The 23,377-nt window shown below is 52.2% G+C and overlaps 1 protein-coding gene across 7 annotated transcripts in view; it reads right to left on the bottom strand.

Moving 5' to 3' along the window:
* Positions 1 to 7,850, bottom strand: part of Prdm16 (PR/SET domain 16) — a 318,204-nt gene extending 310,354 nt beyond the window's left edge. For all 7 annotated transcript variants that reach the window (XM_076933618.1, XM_076933613.1, XM_076933619.1 and 4 more), the window contains exon 1: positions 7,578 to 7,850. Coding sequence is in view for 6 of the 7 variants with exons in the window: in XM_076933613.1 (XP_076789728.1) it covers positions 7,578 to 7,614 (37 nt within the window). In the remaining variant the exon portion in view is untranslated. The remainder of the gene's footprint in view (positions 1 to 7,577) is intronic.
* Positions 7,851 to 23,377: the final 15,527 nt, after the last annotated feature.

Here is a 23,377-nt window from a genome sequence, read left to right as displayed (position 1 = left end):
TCGTTCTTTCTAAAGTAGGGAAGTAGACAAAGCCACTTATTTCTCAGCTCAACAGTGTACGGACTGGAAAGCAAATTGCAGGCATATGGAGGTCACTTCAGCAGGGATTGCTCCCAGAACCAGGGGTCTGGGGAGACCAGCACCAGACACAGCCCAGACACTCTGCCTGCCCTGCCAGAGGACACAGAGATGGCTGTGTCACCCCCATATGCCCTACCCAATCCACTAGTACTGAAATTCATGTAGAATACATTCCTCGACAGAGGGGGGAAAAACAGTCTGTCTGGCTCCATCTAGGTACATCAGGAAGCCAAGGAAAAGAATCGAAACATCGAGGAGACAGTCCCTGTGAAATCACCTATGGAATTACCTATGGAATCCTCAAGGCTTGGGAAACCTCACACCCCAGCAGCCCGGCTCCCTGATATCCTACCCGATCACCTGGTACCTTTTCATCCTAACAATGTCTCATAGCACTGCCTGGACAGAGAAAGGGACAGCTACCACCCCAGGAACCACAGCTCTCCTGCCTCTGCCTTGCTATGAAGTGACTCCAAGGCCACATCATGCAACCAGGTTCTGTCACCAGAGACACGTCCTTGTCCTTTGAGCCACTGCTGCAGTGGCTTCTACCCACCACTTCAGACCACCTGGACACACAACTCAGAAGCTAAAAGAAGCAAGACTCTCAAGAGCCCCACCCACCCACCCACCCACCACCCGATCACTTCCCACAAGACCCTCTGATGCTGCTTTGATGCAGAACAGGGAACCGGGGGCATCCATAGCTCCTCCTAGCAACTGCAAACTCAGCTGACTTTCACAACAGAAGCAATGTGGATCCAGGAGCCAGTACACATACATGAAAGTGTATGTGCGTGTGTGTGTGTGCGCACACACACACACACACACACGAAGATACACAAGGCACTGACCTAGAGATAAGCCCCATTTTCTGATGCACGTATGTGTTCCACTGAACGGCTTCACCCCTTCAGCAAGTTTATTAGGCTGTACCCACTTACTGCTCTGAACAAGCCAGTGATCGAGAATTTTGTTTCCCTTGCTTTCCCAAACAGGAACTCAGTGTAAGCAGAGCAAGTCCTGCTTGCTGCACTCAGAAACAGGATGTGCACAGTTCTGCTCCCATACCTATTAAGGCCCACACAGATGTGTACCAATTTCCCTTCCCACCTGAGCCAGAAGGCTGGATGAGCTAACCACCCCATGGAGTGCTCTCCGGCCAGCCCTGGCTTTCTTTCAGATCACTTTGTTCAGCACCCTACACTCTCAAATCTGGGTCTCCGGCCACAGTGAAAAAGACCCCATTTTCATCAGGTTCCCTTTAAACAGAGACTCCACTGCCTCAGCTTTTGAGGGATGAGCACTTGGGGGTCGGAGCTGCAGGAGCCAAGATGTGTGAACGTGCACGGGAAAAACGCAGACCCATATTTAGAGATGAAATATTCACTGGAGCCGGCCATGTTTTAAAATGATTATAAATTATTTTAACAGTGCATTTGCAAAGGGTTATAAAAACAGCCATAATATATTTTTTCCCTTAGATTCTAGAATTACCAGTATGACAGCTAATGCAATAATGATTTGTTTCAAATGCCAGTGTTTAAGCTACATAAAGCTGATTTCAGACATTTTTTCCAGTAGGCCACATTGTACTTAATGAAATTAAACACACCAATCGCATTTGTCCCCAGGGGACGAGGAACTGAACACACCACTGGTTTATTTTTTTATTAAAATAAATTGCAGCCGGCAAGATGGACTAATTGCATACAGAATTTAAAAAGAAACATTCCATTGATATAATTAAGCCAATTTTCACGGACAGAAATAGTTATAGTGGATATAAAATAAGCAAAGCCTTCACTTCACCAGAATCTGCCTTCCCTCCCCCCCCCTTTTTTTTTTTTACACAAAATGTTAACTATTAAACAAATATGTATCTCAAGTGGCCAGCACTCCCATCGTCAGCTTGCTTGTGGAACTCATTGTTCCTCTTTCTCATGAGAGGCACCTCCAGAGAGCACAGGATGTGAGAACAGGGAGTGGTCAGAACAGGGAGAGACCACCCATCCCTAGCTTCAGGACCACTAGAGTGGAGGGCACTCTGGGTGCAGAATGGTCACAGTGGCTCTGGCCAGGAGGTCCCACCCAGCCTTGAGGAACAACGGCCAATATCAGAGACCCTGCTTAGTCCTGCAGCTCAGGTCCGCTAGGGAGCAGGAGCAGTATGGGGTACTGCATCTCCCTAATTTCCTGAGGAAGACAGGTGGATTTTTCCTTGATAGATTGGGGGCAGGGTAAGCAGGCAGCCCCACTACTCTGTGAGAGGTTTTTGTACTTGTGCTTGGCAGAAGATTGGGGTGGGGTAGACAAGGCCCATCCCTGGTCAATACTGGCTACCTAGAATCTGCCCTTGGAGAGGGCACCCACATTCAGAGGAGGAGAAACTATGTGATCATTTCCTGGAGGGGAAGAGTCTAGCCCTGAGCAAAGAGAATTCCACCCTGCAGACAAGTAGGGTATAAGCCAGACTACTGAATTCACAGGCTATAATGCATGGAATCTACCTGCCTTTTACGAACAGACCATGGTAAGCATTGGTCTTGAAATACTTTAACCCTGACACATTGAATTAATTGATAATTAATTAACTAAAACACTACAGAATTAACTACAGTCTGTAGTACCCTACTAAGAAACCCTGAAGGTCTTGAACTGGATTGCAACATGAGTTACTGCACCTGTCTAGGCTCTCTAATCTTCGAACCTCTGGAGGAAGGGTTCCAAGGTTCCACACTCCTTCCTTCCCAGGGCCAGTGGAGGGGATGCCAGTCAGCGGCCAGCTCACACCTACCTGGGAGGGAGGGTGAAAAAACACCTTCAGGCACTTTGAGAGGTCTCTTCCCTCCCAGGCTGCTGTCATACAGAACAGGGACAGAGCAACTCACAATGCAGGTTACCCTCCACCTCGGTTTCCGGGATCACTTTCCCTACCCTGGATGGGCAGGCACACCTGTGTGCTCTCTGGAGAGCCCACGTTGACCAAAGGAAGAGTAAAGGGACAATACCTTGAACGGGGGATTTCTAGGCCATGTGGAGGAGTATGGAAATTCGGGCAGAACACCCAGGAAGACAGAAGGTGGCCCCCAAGTAGAAAGGCACCTTCACTGCAGTAGCATCTGGGTCAGAGTCACAAGTTGGTATAGTATGGATGGATACCTACTAACTGCTGCTGCCCCACCGTTGTCTATGACTTTGAGAAAGGCAGGTGCCTGCTCAGGCTGCCTTTCAGATAGAGAGAGAGAGAGAGAGAGAGAGAGAGAGAGAGAGAGAGAGAGAGAGACAGAGAGACTGATTGAGATTGAGATTGAGATTCCCTCCATCCCACGAAGTTCTTTCCTGAACTGGGAAGGTGCTACCAGCATCCCCCCAGCCTTCTACTACTGAGGGAGCTTCTGAACCCAAGGCTTGAAACTGGGTTTTGATTCAAACCCTGATAAGTTGTATTTAATGCTATTTGAAATTTTTTAAACGAAATTACTGAAAAAATTTTTTTAATCCTGGATAATTTTGTTGAAACTCTTAATTATACATAACCTTAATTACCAGTACCAACCCCCCTCTCCTCAAGGACCCCTAATTGCCTCCTAATTGAATAAAACAGAGGCTAATCACACCCCACAGAAGCCCTGTAAGCAGTCGCAGCTGAGGCAGTGCCGCCCTCAGGGGAGGGAACTCACACCACCCTTACCTACCCTCTTGGTTCTCTGCCCCAGCACTGCCCAGGTAGGGGTTTGGGGGTGTAAAAACTGCAGGACTAGCAGAGGCTAGGAGGTCTAACCTGCACCTGTACTTCCCAGGCCTCCAGACTGCTGGAGAAGCAGGCACCCCAAGTCAGTAGACAGCTAGAGACCCCAGGGCATAGCCGCCCCCCACCCCCGCAGACCTATCCAACACCTGCTCTACAAACTGGCTTTGGCAAGACCTACACACACACACACACACACACACACACACACACACACACACACACACACAGGCCTCTGGTTCCTCTAACACCATCCAGAGCGAAGAGCCTCGGGCACTGGCCGCCAGCCCTGCACTCCACCCCTCCACCAAGCAGGCTCCACCGTTCGTTCGTTCGCCTAAAGCGGGCAAGACAATCAACTCCCGCCTACTGGTTCTTGCTGCTGTTGCAGCCCTCTTAAGTCCCAGAGGAAAAGATTGTCCCCTGGGCTCTCACTTCCCTAGGGAGGGTAGAAAGAGGACAAGAGACAGCCGGCCTAGCCACTTGCACCCCTGCATGTCTCAACGGGAAGGAGGCGAAGCAGGCCTTAAGCTGGGCCTCCAATCCTTCACACTGCATTAACAATTCACCACCCCCAACACATGCAACAATCAATATCCCACACCTAGCAGGGTGGGATGTGTGGTATTTGGGACAGTGGGGGTCTGTCACCTCGATAGAAATCGGTCTCTAGGGTGACTCTACTGGGGATCCTAGCAATAGAGTCCAAGCTGTGCTGTGTTCTGAGGGTCAGGAGAGTAGCATCACCAACCAAGACCCCAAATGCCCACCTGGCTCACAGCAGTGTTGGAACAATACGCTATTGTTAAAAACTTCGTTTTTAAATGTAGGGGCCAAGACAGCCTCAAGTCCTTACTGGCCACCTCCAGCCCAGGTTGAGTAAGGGGACCCCTGAACTGAACTGTCTTCACTTTGCTCCTGGCTCAGGCTTAAGCTTCCCACCAACTGAATCACAGTCCTCACTGGGGGTACCTCAGAGGCTTCTATCCTTAGGAAACCCAACACAAGTGTCTGCTCTGGGCCCCTAAATTCTACCAAATGTGACACCTAAAAGGCCCAGCTTGAGTAAGCCATGCAGACAGAGGTCTGGAGTAGGAACACCAGGCAATACAAACGAAATTATACCTCAAGATGCACACTCTGGGACAGCCCTGCACCCAAGTCCTGTGTCCTGACAGTACATCCATTGGCCCATGTCCATATGTCCTCAGGACAGCTCAGTCACAGCTCAGGGGCCTGAATACGAGGGCAGAATAAAACCCTGAACCACCATGACCTTGCTCCTTCTCCTATCTCCTGACCCTGTCGGCTAGCCTAGGAGGCTTCTGGGCTGTCTGCTGAGTGTCTGCTAGTCACCCTTGCTTCAGGTAATGGAGTCAGGTTCCCAGGAGCCTTCCACGGCCGCTTAAAATGTTGTCTAATGAAATAAAATGTTGAGTGAGCCCTGGGCTGTCTTCCATCCTGAGCTGCCTCACCGATCTTCTTGAGGGGGCTTTGATTTTAGCAGTAACAGTCATACAGCCTGGAACCGGTTCTCCAGGGTGACACTCAAGCAGAGACCCTGGGTCTGTCGGGCAAGCTTCTGTGGGTTGTTTCCAAGAACGCCCTGGAAGGAGACGCCTGAACTGGGCACAACGGCACTTCCACCGGTTGTGCCCTTTGGTTCTTGGCCTCCAGGGAGGGCCTCAAGAACGTCGCCGGACGCCCGTTCTGGCTGTATGTAGGGCCGGAGCCAGGTGACCTTCCCCACCTGGTGGAGGTAGAGCAGGAGGCCCAGCAAGGCGCCGAGCGGGTGTGGGCCTCTGGGAAGTTTCCGGGCCCGCGCACGGAGTGCTGAGCCAGTCTCTCGCTTGCAGCGAAGGCGGCGACAATAAAAAACCGCAGTCACTTTACAACTCTCTCCTTTTCCAGCTTTGGGTCCTTCCTCAGCGAGAGCCTGACCATCCAGCCTGCAGCCAGGGGGTCGAGAGTCCCAACGGCCCACAGTGCACACCGCACTGTAACAGTGCACAACACACCCGCTCCGTGCGTCGTGGAGAGTCACCCAACACGCACACAGCCCCTACGCATCCGCTGGGAACTTACTGGCCCTGTTCGAACCAAGAGGGGTCAGAGGTCATGGGTGGCCCAGAAGGCCGAGGTCAAGGGCAGCTGGCCAGGGAGCTCGGCAGGAAAGGGGCTCCTAACCGAGGGGCCACGAACTCCAACGGCGGAGCTCAGGGAAGCTTGGCAGAGGCTGGAAGTTGCTTTTCCCTGCAGGGTGGGCGCGCGGCCTAAGGCAGCCAGGCTGCCTTGGGGCCAAGTTCGGCAGGGTCCCGAGCTCAAAGTGCCTGGCTTTTCCGGAAAACTATCGCGGATCCCACACCCGCTCGCTGGGCTCATGCTCTAAGAATTCGGCTCTGGAAGCCGCGAGGCCGGGCCAGGCAGGATTCTGCCCGGGAGGCACAGACAGAACGGCCTGGTGATCAAGAAGGGACCTGGAGCCGGCGTGCCGGGTGCCCCCTTCGCCCGCCCGTAGTAGAGGAGGGGGCGGCGGGGTCCAGCGACTCGGATCCTCTCCGAACAGCGTTCAACGCTTCGCTGGAGCCGGACCGTGGCTCGAGCTGTTGGAGCCGCGGGTTCCCCGGCCGCGTTGCGGCGGGTCCCCACCTGCTGGTTGCAAGGGACGAAGCCCCGGGCCCGACTCGTGCCGATGGCGCCCGCATTGGGATCGGAAGGCGCGCAGACAGCTCCGAGACGCGGTGGCCGTAGTGCGGACGGCGGGAGCCGGCGAGCTGCGGTGGGGACCAGCTTGCTGCCGGCTGTGCGCACAGCCCCAGGCGCGGCCCGAGGCGGAGCGAAAGAGAAAGTAAGCCCCGGGCCCGGGCAGCCTCGCCGGGGCATTGGTCCCTTTGGGGCTCGCGGGTGCCGGGGACACCGTGTGCGGGAGGGTCGGAGCGAGGCCAAGCGAGGCAGGGCGGCGGGTAGCAAGGCGGCCAGTGGGGACCCCGCTACCGGAGGCAGCGGCACCGGGCGGCCCTATCGAACCGCGAGGATCACAGAGGAGCGCCGGCCACCATGCGGGGCACCACTTGGGAATAAACTTCACGAGCACAGTTTCGAGCGCAGGAAAAAGTCTCCATGTTGCTTCCCCAGTGGCTGCGGCCGTCCTGCCCTTGCTCCCGGGGAGCCGGGTGGGCGCCGGCCCGCGCCCCCTCCTCCGCCCCCTCCCCGGCTCAGGGTCTCCCTCCTCTGAGCCCGGCTGGCGGACGCCAAAGGCGGTGCTCTAGCGCCCACTATTTCAAAAGCCCGGAATATGATTTGACCAGGACTGAGAGCCACTCGGAGAGAGAGAGGGAGAGAGCGAGCGAGAGGAAAAGTTACTCTCCCCTTTCGTCAACTTTTCGCTAACTTTCGCTTTTCTCGCTCCTCCACCCCCGGCCCTCCCCCTCCGCCCCCCTCCCCGGCCCCCACCGCGCGCCTCGGGTTCCCGGGCCCGAGCGCCTGACACTGTGGGGGGGGAGGGGGTTCGGCGGGGAGGGGGCCGGCGCCTTCGGGGAGCGCGCGGCCCGGGCGCCCCGAGCCTCCGCGCCGAGCCCGGCCGCCCCGGAGCGCGGGAGGCGGAGCAGCCCCCGGGCCGCGCGGTCGACCGGGGGCCGGAGCCGCGGGCGCGCCGACCGCGCCCCGACGCGCACCCCTGGCCCGGGTACCCCGGCCCCGAGGCCGGGGCCCGGAGACGCGGCACGGTCGAGCGCGGGAGACTTACTTTTGGCTAGCTTCCTCGCCCTCGCCTTGGATCGCATGGTGTCGGCTCGCGGAATCTCTCTCCTCCTCCTTGAGCCCAGAAGCAGCTACACACTATCTTCATCTCCCTAGCATTGTCAGTTTGGACACCTTCGCACATGCGCACAGAGCACTCAATCTGACACCCCTCGCCGGGGCCAAAAAAACTTTGCAATGTGTTCATCATCCTCTTCGTCGCGCCGCCGCCGCCGCCGCCTCGGCGCGGGATTGGGGGGCTCTCCAAGGCCTTCTCGGTCTTCACCTCACTTCTCTCTCTCCCCCCTCCCCCCCCTTTTCAGCGCAGCTCGGAACTGGCCCTTTAAGAAAACATTCCGTGCTCGTCGCTCCCGCCCGGGGCCCGCACCCCGGACACTTTAAAAGGACCCAGGTAGCCCTGGAGGCGAGGTGACGGTCCCCCCGCCCTGGCCCTGCGCTGCGCAGCGCTGTGGCTCCTGCCCAAGCCGGGCCGTAGAGGAGACTGGCCCGCGGTGGGTTTCTGCGCGACTTCCTCGGATCTCCCCGCAAACGCGCTGATAGTTCGGACGCGGGTCCGGGCTGCTTTTGCTGCGTTTTATTGCGTTTTATTACTAATTAAAAAGCTTTCGTTCGCCGTCGCCCCAGAGCGCTCTCCTCCCGAACTCCCCTCGGTCCCAGCCCGCACCCCGCGCTCGCGGAGGGGGTGTCGGGGCCAACGCTCCCGAACCCGGCTCCTCCGAAGCCCCGCCGCCCGCCGCCCCCCGCGGGCCTCCCGCCCCCGCCCCTCCCCCCGCCCCCACCCGGTGGCTGCAGCTTCGGGCTCCGCGGCTCAAAAACAAACAGCCGAGGCGCCGCCAGCTCCGAGCTCTGCCACCGCCCGGGACGCCGAGCGGCGCTGGAGCCGTCGGTCCTCCGTCCGGCGCGGCGGCTGAGGCCAGCGCGCCCCGCGTCGGGGGGCGGCCGTGCCGAGGCCCGCGTCTTGTCCTGGGCGTCCCGGGGCGCCCCGCACCTCTGCACCTCCGGGGTGGGCCCGTGCGCTCCGGTCTCCGCGCCCCGTTGGGCTGCGGCCGCAGCCCCCAGGTGAGTACCGGGTGCGGAAGCGCCGGAGCTAGCCCCTTTCGGGAGCTGCGGTCCTTTCCGGACACTCCCCTCCGGCTTCTCCGGACCCAGGTGCCGCTCGGGTTGGAGAACTCGAGGCACAGGTGGAGGAGTGCGGGCAGGAAAGTAGCCTGCGCTTTATCTCTGAAACCTTCACACTCGGGAGCTTAGGCCGGCTAGGGGCCTGGCTGGGCAAAAACGGGGTGGCCCCAACTAAGAGGCCTAATGGGGTGAGTGTGGATTCCTCCTTCGAGTACAGCTACGATTTGAGTTTGAATTGGAAACAAACGGAGGCGCTGCCGGGCTGGGTCACTGCCCTGGGCGCCCTCCTGGAACACCAAGGTCCCTCTAAAGCAACAAGATTCAGAGCTGTCACCGTGTCCACCTGAGCCCTCACAGGGGTGGGCGCCATTTGGGTCGTTCTCACCCCTTCTTTGTTGTGACCGGTCTCCTAGTACTGAAACCCGCACACCGAAATCCCATTAAAACAGCAATCCCCCAGAGGATCGTCCCTATAGATCCTTCACCCAGTGGAAAGTGCTGCTAGGCCCCAGCTACACCAGAGAGAAAAGCCTCAGAGCTGGCGGCAGCAGTGCGCTGAACCTTCGGACTGCCTAAGGGGTCACTCCCCGCGGAGATTCAGACTTGTCTGAGGAGCCCACCGCTTTGGGTGCCTAGCCCTGCACCCAGCTGGCTGCACAGATGGAGGCCCCGTTGTGGGAAGGCCTGGCTCTTTCTCTTTCTCAGTATCTACCTGGGCCGAGTCACAAATCCACTCATTTTATAGTACCAGGCTCTGGGGGTGGTAGTGAGGGGCTTCCAATGCAGACTAAGGCACCACTGCAGCTCTTGGTAGGTCTTGGAGGGCCCCCGAACCTGCTCACCCCCACGGGGGTGGTGACAGAGTCCAGCAACACAGGGCTCATTTTGGCCCCAGTGGCCTCCTGCCCGTGGGCTTAACTTGGCTTAAGTAACACAACTGGGAAGGGTCAAGGTCACCCTAAGGTGTATCGCCCCAGGTGTCCCTTGAGATTTGAAGAACACCCCAGGAAAAACACAAAGAAGCTAATACAGATGCTAATGAGCCACCCTGATGTTCCCCCACCCTAGCCCAACCATGGCTTTTTTTTTTTTTCTAGAACTGGAGGCTGCCCCTCCCAGCACACACACACACACACACAGACAGAGGTTTTACTTCTAGGGAGTCCTCTTTCTGGTCCCCTCTCTGCTCAAGGGCACACAGAATTCTGGCCAGATTGGACCAGATCAGTCTAGGATGGGAGCAGGGAACCGACCCTCGCCAGTAGAGGTGTTGGGAACTGGCTGTAGCAAGTCTATCCTGCTCTTGGCTGCCACCATCTGAGCTAGGGGGATGACCTGCCTGGGGAAGAAGCCTGGGAACCAATGTTGACCAGGAACCCCCAAGATGCTGAGATGACTCCTAGGTGCAAGACCTTCTGGTCTGGGAGAGCCCTGGTCCTGGCCAGGCCCTGCCCCCACGTGGCCAGACTTAGAAGCTGAGCGGTCAGACGTGGAGGAATTCCTCAAGGAGAGTGGGAAAGCAAGGGAAATCAGACAGAGGTCCCCTCGGAGGCCGTTTTGTATTTCCATCCCACCAAGAAATTTTTTGGCAGGGATGGGAGTTGACACTTAGAGAACAAGTATGGGCAAGTGGAGGTCCTATGGGGGAATGGTGATTACTAGATGCCGCAAGAACCGTTTTAAAACTGAGTCAAGCTCTGGGGAGTTTGGGGACCATAGACTCTAGTGAGAAGTGCTGCCCACTCCACTCCTTGTTTGGAGTAACTCCCTGTGTAGAGGACTCCTAATACCGCCAAGTTTGAGAACCAACTTCATTGCTGCCAGGGGAGGGGTATGCTAGTGAAGAGACTCCCACCGACTTCTGCTGTGCTCCATCCAGGCCAGAAATGCCCACCCCTTCTAGCCAGCTGGAGAAAGAGGTTGTAGAACCACATTAGATCACTCCTGGGGACTGGGGGAGGACCAGACTGAGGGAGTGGTCCTTGGTCACTTAGGGAGCTCGGACTCTTCTCCTTTCTTCCTACTACTGTGGTCTACAAAGTCCCTTTCTGTAGCCACACCCAGTCCCAGGCTTCCTAGGGGAAGCTAGCCTGTGGCGCGGTGCAGGGGTGAGAGCTGGCACCTTTACCCCTGGCGTAGGGGTGAAGATTCACTACAGCCCCTTGTGGAGCCTGAGTCTACCACCGCAGTTTCTTGTCCTCTTCCCTGTGTATTCTTCAGCCTCTACGGGCTCAGTCACAACCTCCCGCTGTGGCACCGCAGGTCCCCTCCGACAGCAAAGAGAATAAAGGTACCTCTATTTCCCTTGCCACGTGTGCGTTCCAGGCAAGCTGGAAGTGTCTTGGGAGGGACCTTTGTCAGACTACCAGTCCTCACCACCAGGCCAGGATGGATGAGGGTCTCCTCACCACAGGAGTGTGTTTTCACATTCCAAGCCCTTGGCGGAGGTGTTGGTTGGAGCAGAGACAGGATCAGGGAGTCACCTTCCCGCCTGTGGCAAGAACAGAGACGGCCTGAAGATAGGTTCTATCAGGGTGTTTGGGATAGGGTACAAAACACCCAAAGAATTGTCCCCATGTAAGCCTAGGGAGTGGCTCCAAAGGCGGGGGTTTTCCAGCACCCAGTCTCCATTTTATGAGCAAGCGTTACCCTGGAGCCATTTTCAGATTCCCCTTTGCGGGTCTGCCCTCCTGGCTCCAGGGAACCTCGATGTATCCTGGATGACCTTCAGAACAGAAAGATGGTAGTCAGAATTTCTGTCTAAGAGGTTCTTTCTGAAGATTTGGGGACCTCCCGGGGTCAGCGCCCGTTTCTGGTTCCAAAGTGGGTCTCTGAGAGGTGTGGGATGCTCTCCACCAAGACTTCCCAGAAATGCAACCTTCTTGTCGATTTCGAACAAACCGCAAATGTTCAGAAACGGACTTCTTTGTATCACAGGGTGATTTCTGTCCCCCTTTCACTGGCCATGTCCTAGAGGCCTGTATAGGCATCCTTGCACGGGTACAGCAACCGCCTAAGGGACTCCAGCAGAGTTTCTCTGTCCTGAGCCCCTGCAGCGGTGACGATTAGGAGATGATTCGCCACTCGCCTGCACACTTGGTGGTGTAGACTGTGAGGACATGGTGGGGTAATTGTTTTGTTTTGTTATAAAACACTGAGAGATCAGGCCTGAATTTCCTCGCCCTCTCCCCTGTTTGAAACCAGAAGGGAGTTGGCTTTTATATTTTGTGAAAACGCTCTCCAGAAGGCATAGGAAACCCTTGAGGAGCACGGTGTGCGGGATCAAATGCAGAGAAGCCCCGGGCTCTTAAAACTGTACTGGGGCTGCGGCCACCAGGGGAGCAATAAACGGAATCGGAATCGGCTTCCCACGCTCTTCCCCTTGATTTCCCCAACCCTTCCAAAAATCCACCAACGAATCTAGATCTGCGGCTCGCACCCAGAGAGTCCTTGAGTCACGTGCTAGTCCCGGACCATGTAGCGGTGCAGCTAGTAGGTCCCTTCCGTCCACCCGTGCTCACCAGCAGCAACTTCGTTACAGGTAACCTCTTGGAGCCCTGGAGCCCATTGAAGCCGCGTGGCACTGACTTGCGGCTCCTGGCCGCTGCCAGCCTAGTATGCTCCGGCTTCTAGCGAGCGCAAGCGGGGAGGGCCCGGGCAGCAACGAAAGCACCAAGCTGTGAGTCTCTCTAGCCTAGAGGCCAAGGCTTCTCCGGAGCCACAGTGCGGGAGCCTGCCTTCCGTGCACAGTGACGTCCAGAGCTGCGTGGAGCAAGGCACCCTAGTCTACTCAACTCATCTTGAATCCGAAACTACATTTCGTTTTGCGGAGTCACCTACTACTTAATGATTCAGGGGCAGACTCGGACCATACAGCTGATACTCAGTTTGGAAACCAGATTTTGCATTTGGAATTGTATGGTGCTGCACCCCACAGCTGCAACTGTTGGGTAGGAACTGCTAGGTAATTCTCCTCCGGTTACCCTTCTGTGACTTGGGACCATTCATCTGTCTCTTGAGAGTTCTGTGTGATTGGCAGGCAAGAACAGTTAGTTCCAGGGCCAGGCTGAGGGGTAGCAGGCGCAGCCTACCTTAGTGAGCCACAGTTTAAGCCCAAGACAGTGGTGCTAGGAGGAGAGGAATTTTCCCACGTGCCTGTGGGGCTCTGCACATCCTGTGCACTCCCGGCTCCCTCCCTTTTGCCTTCCTCACTCCATGTTGGGTAGAGGAGCTGAGAGTGTCTCCTCTTGACCTAAGAGAGGATTTGCTCTGTTCGTGCCCTTGTGCAAGATAGAATTGCCAGAAAAATTAAAAATTTAACAGCAAGGCCTCCCCACCCAGCTCTCCAAAGCCTAAAGAAGGTGAGTGGGAGTTGTGGGGGCTGACAGAAGGGCAATAGCCTACGAAACTTATTCAGGGAAGACTGGTCCTCCCCACAGTCATGTCACCACCCCCCCGCCCCCCCTGGCCTGGCCTGTGTGCGATGGGTTCACAGATAGACCCAGTCCAGACTTAGACTTCTAAAGAACTTCTCCCTCTGGGAGAAGGTGGGACTCCGTAAAACTACCCCGTGTTTTCCTCAGCACCAAGACCTCTGATCCAGACACTGAGGGAGGGGAATGGGACTTTGATGGCCAAGGAGTTGCCCAAATGGACTCTGCCTCCCTCTTCTGCGTTCTACTAAACCAATAACAGCCTAACACTGCCGTGGAGACATGCTTTGTGAGCCGGCAAGAAAAGGGCAGAGACCAGTATGGCCTGAGGCTGGGAAAAATTACCAGTTCTGCAGAGTCACTAAAGGTGATGGAGCCAGTGGCCCATGTCCTTCAGGGACAAGGTGCCTGCTCCCCACATGTCCCCCGAGAGCCCCAAGTGGAGAAGCCTAGGACAGAGGCAGCGGTGAATCCTAGGGGCTTCACCTGGCTTTATGACCTTGGCTCACTGGCATCCTGCCCTCATCCCCCTGACAGTTTACACCTGGTACCAAGGATCCTCAAGAAAGGAGGGTAACCCAGCTGCAGAAGGCACACCTGCATTTAGCAGGGTGTCTCTCCAGCCCCGCTACCCTGTGCTACCTCAATGAGGATTTACTGTGTGTAGAGCCCAGGGACCAGGGTCTCCACTTGAGGTCTTTCTTTGGCTTTCATAATTGTAACATACATATCAGGCATCAGCAGAGGGGATGGTATCTACTGAGGAGGGGTGTGTTAGGTCTTGCTCTCTGTCGAAGAAACTATCCCTAAACCAGTGTAAAAACATTTTTATTAGAGCAGCTTGGTTACTTACAAGAGACCCCTGAGATCAGGTTTGTGGAAGGGGTGTGTGTGTGTGTGTGTGTGTGTGTGTGAGAGAGAGAGAGAGAGAGAGAGAGAGAGAGAGAATGAATGAATATGAGAGAGAGAGAGAGTCATTGCACCTGCATCAGAGATTCTGGCCACTCCCACCTTTTTTATGTTATTCTGCCCTAATTACAGGTAGTCTCAGGGGGCTAAAATTTAAAGACTGGGTGATAGAGGTGATAGACTGGGGTTGTGAATTCTTTATGTGCAGCTACGGAGAAGTCATCCAGGCTGGAGTAAGATTTTGCGGTGCAGCCGCTTCGGGGTCACTCTCTTAGAAGTAATCCCTTGCCTATGCTTCTTTGGTTCCTCAAGCTGAACTTCTATGGGATTCCATTCAGTTTGGAGCCCCGTAAGGAGGGAGTACATGTTTATATCTCCCCAGGAAAGAAGTTTTTAAAACACCCTCTAAGTACACTTTGTATCCCTGCCCTAACCTGGCAGAGCTGTGTCTAAGGGATGGGCTGTGCTGGTTGTGGACATCGGGCCGGGAAGGGGGGTGGGAACCTGTAACCTAATCAGACCACACTGCTTTGGGACCTTCTGTCACCTCCTCAGCCCTCTAGAGCCCCGTTCCCTGGTAACATGGGGTGAGTGGGTGGGTGCCCCTGGCAGTACCCTGGCAACAGCCTTTAGGTGAAGGTCGCTTACCAGGAGCTCCCTACAGTTCTGTGGATCAAGCAGAGGCAAGGGTTTCCTTCCTGCCACTTCCCAATTCCTCTCACCGAACCTAGGATTTGTCCTCGGAGCTTCTGAGCTGGAATCTTGGAAAGCACCTGGCTGGACAAAGAAAGAGCCAGCAGTTGGAACCCTGAGTGAGGATTCATGGTCCTGGCAGCTGAGGGTCTCACTCATTGCAGACTTCACAGCCTTCACCTTGTGGGTTTCACAGCCCCTGAGCTGCCGGCTTGCCTGTAACTGGATAGACTCAGCCACTTTGGCTCTGTGCTTCCTGAGCCCATGGACCTCTTTCCCTACTTCCCATCTCAGGGCTAAGCTGTGGCTGCCTGCAGTTGAGGGAAGCCCTCCTGCCTGAGCCAATAGCTTTGGAGGGTCTCATCATGGGACTAACATACTGAGAGGTCACGTTCTGACACACTAGCATATATTCTGTATTTGAGCTTCTAGTAAGGCATTTAAAAAAAAATTATAAAATGTGTCATTAAAAAAAAGTGTTCATAAAGTGTTCACAAAGCCCAGAGCACATGGGACACGGTGGTTCTGGTGAACACGAGTAAGCCAGTTTTCACATTAGAGAAATAACAGTTCTTGAAGAAATGTAGCACTTTTAAAAAGAGGTTAATTAGTAAACAGCAGGTAATTGTTCATGGCACAATGTGGCGGAGGGTAATTTTCATTTTTGAGGATGGAAGGGCCAGATACCCCTCCCCACTCAGCATTTCTCGGTAATAATCACCTTGGCTTCCCTTCCGTCTTTAATTTTTACAGCTGGAGCTGTTTATCATCGTTCCAACTTTCACTGAAAAAAAAAAAAGGCAAAACTATCACTTAAACAAAGCTATTGAAAACTCAGCATCATATGTGGTTTTCTTAACATAAATAAATCATACAAACCAAGATTTATGTTCAGGGAATGATGTCATTCATTGAGGGCTCCCTTCCCAATCAGATCAGGATCTCTCTCTCTCTCTCTCTCTCTCTCTCTCTCTCTCTCTCTCTCCCTCCCTCCCTCCCTCCCTCCCTCCCTTCCCCCTGCTCAGTGTGTGTGACAGAGTGTGTGTGTGTGTGTGTGAGAGAGAGAGAGAGAGAGAGAGAGAGAGAGAGAGAGAGAGATTGAGAGATTGAGATTGCAGGAACAACCTCTCTCTAGCATCCTGGAAGCTCTTCTGTTTGTCTCTCAGGTTATCAAAATGACCTTGCCTTGTGTCAGCCCAGCAGAGCCAGGTCTAAGTGGCAAGAACATTTTTTTTTTTTTTCCTCTGCAGTTGAGGAAGAAGGAAGCCGGGCTTGTCCCAAGAGCTCAGTTAGCTCTTGGTTGTTGCTCACTGGAGGGCTGTGGCCCCTCCGGTGAGGTGACCTCATTTTGGAATGAGGTTCATTGAGGGAAGACACCTCTACAGAAGCTTAACCATGCTGAGATGACTGAGGGACTTTAAAGCCATGAAGAGATAAAGGAAAAGGCGGGCTGCAAAGGCAAAGTGGATGAACCTCAGAAGTATGGTGAATGGATGACACTGGTCATTAGAGACCACACATCTTGTAACTCAAGACTTACAGTTCAAAATGTCCAGAATCAGAAAACCCAGAGAGACAGGTTAGGGGGAGGGGGAGGGGGAGGCGTTACTGCCTTGTGGAGGGCCCTGTGGTGTAGACATTCTGTAGTGAGCCATGGTGTAGGCTACACAAGTCCAGCTTTAACTGTCACTGTTCACGTTTCCAGATGAGTGTCACAGTGTGTGACCCTAATAAACTTGCTACTTACAAATCACTACTCAGCATTTGAGGGTATTTTTTTTTTAATTAAAATATAATTACATGAGGAATCAGCGTTCAACTGTAAGGAACTCTTCTAACTTTCCTCAGCAGACGTGTATAAATGCTCTTCACCCCAGATATGGCAATAAGGACAGGCCCCTAGAGCTGGTGTGACAGAAGATTGCAAGCCACCAAAATCAAGTCCGAGGTTGCTTGTAGGATCACAAGCAACTTAAAGCTTCCCCTCCCAGCACTTGATAACTGCATATACATCCCCAGGGATGGGGGTGATGGTGCCTTTATAGTACTGTTCCCGAGTTCCTTCCCACCTTGAGGGAATGTTAGTAGGTCCAAGCTTTCAAGGGTTTCTGGGTTTCTAATATGTAATCTCAGCTGCTCTGGATTCAAGACAGCAATGGCCATGTTCTGCCCAGAGGACAAATCTCCACATTCATGTTTAAAGCTTTAGCTTTCAAAGTGACCACACAAGTATGGAATGGTCCCAGCATGCTCACACAGGTTGGAGAGTAGCATATATGTACCAGGTGAACCTGTACATGTATTCTTCACAGCTCTCCTTACAGCTCAAGGGCACTACTGTGTAGGTTTGAAGTTAACCTGTCCCTTAATTGGATGTAATTAACCAAAATCAAAGCAAGAGAAGACACACCCCACCCCATTTCTACCTGTTTCTAAGGGGAGTAAAAAGTCCTCCATCCACTCTCTGGGAGGGGGGTAATCAACCAGCCATGAATAAAAGGGTATTATTACAACTCTAACTCTGACCCCAGTGTGCATGAACCCTGGCAATTGCATAAAGAGTTAAAGAGAGGTCATGTGGTGTGTGATTTCAAAAAATAAAATGTCCAGAAGGGCCAAAGCTACCAAGACAGAATGTAGATTGGGGCTGCTGGCAACAGCTGGGAAAGTAGTGATGTTCCCTGCATGCCAGGGTGGCAGTTCTAGGCCTGAGAGCAGGTGAGCCATACACAAGTCTATCTTCAGCCTCTAGAAAACAGCAGAGGTTCATTGGAAAAACACAGGAAAATACCACTGACCCAGATCAGGTGCCCAGCAGACTGAACTGTGTGGCTTTCATTCTTTAAGAGCCAGTGCAAGAGCTGGAGAGATGACTTAGCTGTTAAGAGCACTTGTTGCACCCACATAGTGGCTCACGAGCTTCTGTAACATCAGTTCTAGAGGATCCAAGGCCCTCCTTCTGGCCTCCATGGTACACATAGAAATAGAGTTATTGCACACCACCTATGTGCTAGGCACAGTCACAGGCCCTAAGAATACAGCAGTGACCCAATTAGATGGGCCTCCAGTTTTCCTTGAACTCACTTATTTGTGGAAAGGCAAGGCTGAGCAAGCTACATGACTTACCTAGTAGGCTACAAAGTTACAGAGTGTGCTGAGTACACAGAGGGTGTGAAGACTTGGCCTAGGAAAGGTTTAGGATGTAACTCTTAGGACTTAACATGTCTGAAGACATCTTTTTCTAGTAATAGCCAGGGGATAGTTGAGCTAGGAATAAAATTTTAGTGTGGGGATGAATTTTTCATTCAGAATTAGAATGTTGGCCAACATTTTTTTCTTCCAGGGGAGCTGAGAAGTCCTAGGGAGATTCCACTGCTGCTGGTTTCCTGTGACTTGCTTTTCCTCTTGGAAAAGCGTAGAATCTTCTAAGATGTTTTCGTGTTTTCCTGAGCATGTGTCCTAGAGTGGGTATCTCTTTCCTTCTACAGTGGAAACCTCAACTTTTGGCAATTTTCTTAAAACATGCTATTGGTGGTCTTCTACTTTATATTCTAGATCTTTGAATTTTGCAACCTGAGGGTTGTGGTACTTTTCCTCTCCTCATGTAGGAAATGCAGATGCCAAATGTCTGTCGTCCCTTGGTGGCTCTCACATTCGGGGCTGTTTGTGTCCATGATTGAGCTCCATCACCCAGTGATGGATCTTGAATGCTCTTATCTTGAGGAACTCGTCTGGTCTCTCAGGGGATCTTCCAGAGGGCCACTGGAGGGGTCTGGCTGTCAGACTTATAATAGACAAATTGGAGAGGCTGGGGTCTCCGCAGCTCTGGAGAATAAACCTTTGGATATTTTGCTAACAGAAGGGAGAGACAGTTGCTCCATGAGAAGTGAAGGGGAGCTAGGGACTTAACTTGCTTATAGCATACTTTCATTGCTACAATTGCTGATTTTAGCAACCCCCACACTCCTTCCAGAATCATTCTTATTAGTTCTGAGTTTTGGGTGCTCTATCCTCCAGCCCAGGGGAATTTTCCTCTTGCTATCTGGGTTCTCTAGAACTTATATAGACTTCAGCTGTGATCTCAGACCCAGCTAGTTCCTGTAGGAGGGAGTCACAGCCTTGACACTCAACCTCCAACACAGGCAAGGGAAGCAACAGACACATCTGTGAAGGAAATATGCATGAAGTGAGATGACCAGCGTGATGTAATCCAAAGGCACAGAGGGAAGGTAAATTCTTTGCCCTGTACCTCAAATCTTCTTCACCCTCATTCTGGTGAAACAGCTCTTCAGGGGTCCCTGAGTGATCCTCCCCACACCCACAGCCCCCTGGAAATTCTTGCATCTGGGCCTGGAGGACAGAGCCCCTCCAGGGTCCTGTAGTGACTGTCTACTCTGGTCTTCCAGCCTCCTGCTTCCTGGGCAGTCTGAGGACAGGAGACCCCAAGGGAGGAGCTTGGGACAGGGGAGTCTGCCAGACCTTCCTCCTGTCATAGTATCCTCCTGCTGCTTTAACTCACACTCAGTCATTATAGGTTTTCATGTGGTTCAGGGAACAGTGCTCTCCCAGCAAGCTTCTGGCACCTTCTCTCCTATATGGGACCCTAAGGTGATGGAGTCAGCAGATCTATCAGAGTCACCAGCCTCCTCCTGCAGAGGAAAAAGAAAAATAAGTAGAAGCAGGCCCCTCTTCAGACCCTCCTGAGTCTGGGCCACTCTGAGGCTTACCTTGACTCCAGCAAGATATGGTAGGGACACACACTGTAGTTGGGTTGGGGGCTATCCTTACTGTGGCCTCTATCCAAATAACCCTGTGATCCTACACAGTCACCTGTGGGGTGATACTGGACTCCCTGCAAATGAGCCATGGCAGAAACAGCTGCCCTAGGCTCCAAGGCTTTTATAGGTTTGTCTTAAAGATTTTATTCCAGAAAAAACCCAAAGCAATTAATTCAAATTACAGAGTAGTCGTTTGCGATAATATTTGCTTTAAATATATGTTTTTTTTTTTTTTTTTAAACCCTCAGCTGTGGGCCTTGAGTGAGTTCGAGATGAAGGACACCTTGAAATAATTACATTTTTGCTCATTTTATGTTGTGAAAACGGCTTAGTCAATTTGGGGGAGAATGTAAAGCGTTCAGCTGACTCCCCTATAAAGGCCATGCTATTTCTCTTCCTGTCTCTGCCAGCATGACCACACTGGGATCGTTCGCCCTTTCGCCTCAAAGGTGGATGTCTTCCAAAAGGCGGCCAGGCACTGGCCCAGCTGCCTCTCAGTGCAGCTCTTGGCAGCAGTGAGGAGCCAGGCCTCTTCTGGAGGTCCACCTGATGGGTGGCTTCGGGAAACCCGGAGGACAGGCTCTGTGTACGGGAGCCCTCATGCTGGCCCACAGCTGGCTGACTGTTCCGGTGGAGGTGTGAGCGAATAGGGGAAGCCCCCCTCCCCAGTTTGCCACAGGAATGGTGATAGGGACTTGACCAGAGGATGAGTGTAGCTCAGAGCAGGGCAGTGGGCCCAGCTAGGACTGTAGCCAGTATGTAGGTCTGGAGAGAGGCTCAGATCCTGGAAAATGGGACTTCATTAAGATGAACCTGTGAGTCGAACAGCATCAGAATGTGAGTCTGTTCAGATTCAGGAGCTTGAGTGATGCTTCCACAGATTAACCAAGGACCCTGAGCAGGACTCTCCCCTCCTCTCTGCCACACTGGGTGTGTGAGGGGTAGATATGTTCTCCTAGTGTCCCGTTTGCCTTTTATCTCAATTGCTTTTGGTATGTGATGGAATTTAAATTTTTATTTCTAATGTATGTATTTATCATGTGTATGTGTGGGCGTGCACATGTCAGAAGACAGTTTGTAGGAGCTTGTTCTTTTTCTTCTGCCATGCGGGTCCCGCGGTTTGAGCTTTACTGTTAAGTCATCACACCAGCCCAGTCCTGGGGGAGTTAATCTAGGTCTTACAAAGTGCTAGGCAATTATCCACCACGGAACTTCACCCAGGCCCATCTCAACATTTTCTCATGTCTTTTAATAACATCCAGAGAGGGTCTCATGAAGCCTAGGATAACCTTGAACTTGCTGTTTGTAACTGAAGATAATTCATTTCCTTGTCTTCAGGATCACAGGTATACACACACACCTCTCCTGGGATTTATTCCATGTTTCGGGCAATACCCAGAGCTTCCCACCTTCTGGTCAGGTACTCTACCAACCAAGCCATCCCTTACCTCAACCCCCCACTCCCCGTGTTTTCTAAGAAATCCACATTTTAACAATGCCCTACATTTTTCATTTACAATTTGTTTGCATTCTTGTTAACACTTTTAAAAATTCTTGCCTAACTCAAAGCCAAAACATTCTACTGTGTTTTCTCTGAAACCTATATATTTATGTTTAGATCAACGTATACATCAACGGTTCCAGCTACATAGGAGGCGAGGCAGGGGGATCGCATGCACCTGGAAGTTGTGGGCAAGTTAGGACAGCACAGCAGAAAGCCCGTCTTTAAGACAAAATTAAGGGGCTGGAGCAATAGCTCAGTGGTTAAGAGCACTGGCTGCTCTTGAAGGGGTCCAGAGTTCAACTCCCAGCACCCACATCAGGTCAACTGCAACTCTAGGTCCTGGGATCCGATGACCTCTCTGGGCACCTGCATACACAGGGTATACACTCATATAAACACACAAACAAAGGCATAAACAAAATCTTTTCAAAATAGAAAACTTATGTAGGATCTATTTGTGGCTAGTATTTACGTGTTGAAGGTGCTATTTATTTATTTAACATATATGAATGCTTTGCCTGCATGCATGTATGTGTAATCCTTCAAGGTCAAGAGAAGGCACCACATCCCCTGGTTAGCCTGCTGCTTTCCATGTAGACCAGGCTAGCCTCATATTCATGGATACACACCTGCCTCTTCCTCTGTTTCCAGAGTGCTGGGATTAAAACTATCCCAGCAGTAACATGCTTTGAAATGTACCATGTCTTTTCAGTTCTGTGGGGTTTTGTTTAGGCTACTGTGCTGGCTAGTCTTCTGTCGGCTTGACACAGTCTAGAGTCATCAAAAGGAAGGAGGAATCCCAATTGAGAAAATGCCTCCATAAGATCTACTGTAGGGCATTTTTTAAAATTAGTGATCCATAGGGGAGGGCCCAGCCTATTGTGGGTGGTGGCATCCCTGGGCCGATGGTCCTGGGTTTTAAAAGAAAGCAAGCTGAGCAAGCCATGAGGAGCAAGCCAGTAAGCAGCACCCCTCCATGGCCTCTGCATCAGCTCCTGCCTCCAGGTTCCTGCCCTGTTGGAGTTCCTGTCCTGGCTTCCCTTGATGGTGAACAGTGATGTGGAAGTGTAAGCCAAAGAAACCCTTTTCTCCCCATGTTGCTTTTGGTCATGATGTCTCATCATAGCAAGAATAACCCTAACTAAACAACTTTAGCTACTCTCCATGTAAGCATGAGACTGGTCAGTTTCCATCAGGAAGGTCCTGTTTACACATTGAATCTGCTCTCTTGGGTTCGGGAGTCCTGCTGAAGGTTCAGTGTCACAGACACTGGCCCCTTCACTGCCTCTGTGACATTTCTTGGTTTTCGCCATATGAGATGAAACATACATTCGGGGGAGGGATTTAAGGCTTTGAGATAAAGTAGACATATTTCTAGATAGATACTAAGGGTCAAGCTTGGCCCAGGAGAAAACAGAAAGCTATAAATCATCAATACAAATAAAAGCCGCCCTTCCCCAGCAAACGAGTGATCCTCCTGCCTCAGCCTTTCAAATGTTGGGTCTGTAGGTGGACATTAGCAAACCCGGTTCCTCTTGTATCACTTGAAAGACTTTGTCACGTCTTTTTAGTTCCTCATGGGACACCGAATCTTCTGGTGCCTTAATCATGGATAAAAATGCTTGCCATGCTACCTCAGTGACCTGTGTTTGGATCCCAGGACCCATATAAAAGTCAGGTCCATAGTAACATTTGTAATCCTAGCCCACCTATGGGGAAGTAGGTTGAGACAGGCCAGGTAGCCGGGCTTACACAGCAAAGAAAAGACCCTGGATAAGTCTGATTTTAACTGACCTATCACAGAGTTTTGAAACATTCTTGCCGAGACCAGCAGTAAGACAAGTGTATCCCTCCCCATTTTATGACTGTTGGAGAGCCGTGACCACCCCACTAGCTGCTTCTGTCAGATGCAAAGGAGAAACCAAAGTACAGAGACTTAGAAGATTGAAGGCCCGTGCCTTTAACACCAGCATCCAGCAGGCAGGGTGAGCAGTCGAGAGTTCAAAGCCAGCTAAGCCTATATAAGCAAGACCTTGTCTCAAAACTGCCAAAAGAAACAAAGAGCCTGTTTATGTAGATGAAATGTGACCTGTACAAAAATTCTAAATAAATAATGAAAAACATTATTGTCATCATGGTCATCATGATTGTCATCATCATGAAGTCAGTACTAATCTAAATAAAAAGTCAACACATGCACACCCAGCACACAAGTACATAACACATATGCATGCAGCATGTATGCACACAACATACATGCACCCACAACACATACCCAGAACATAGGAACAGAATACATAGACATATACCATACAGAACACATATAGCATATATGAAGAGAACATAACAC

This window comes from Arvicanthis niloticus, chromosome 5 (genome assembly GCF_011762505.2).
Source record: "Arvicanthis niloticus isolate mArvNil1 chromosome 5, mArvNil1.pat.X, whole genome shotgun sequence".
In the NCBI taxonomy this organism is placed as follows: domain Eukaryota; kingdom Metazoa; phylum Chordata; class Mammalia; order Rodentia; family Muridae; genus Arvicanthis; species Arvicanthis niloticus.
The sequence above is the reverse complement of the archived record's forward strand: the minus strand, read 5'-3'. Positions and strand labels throughout refer to the sequence as shown.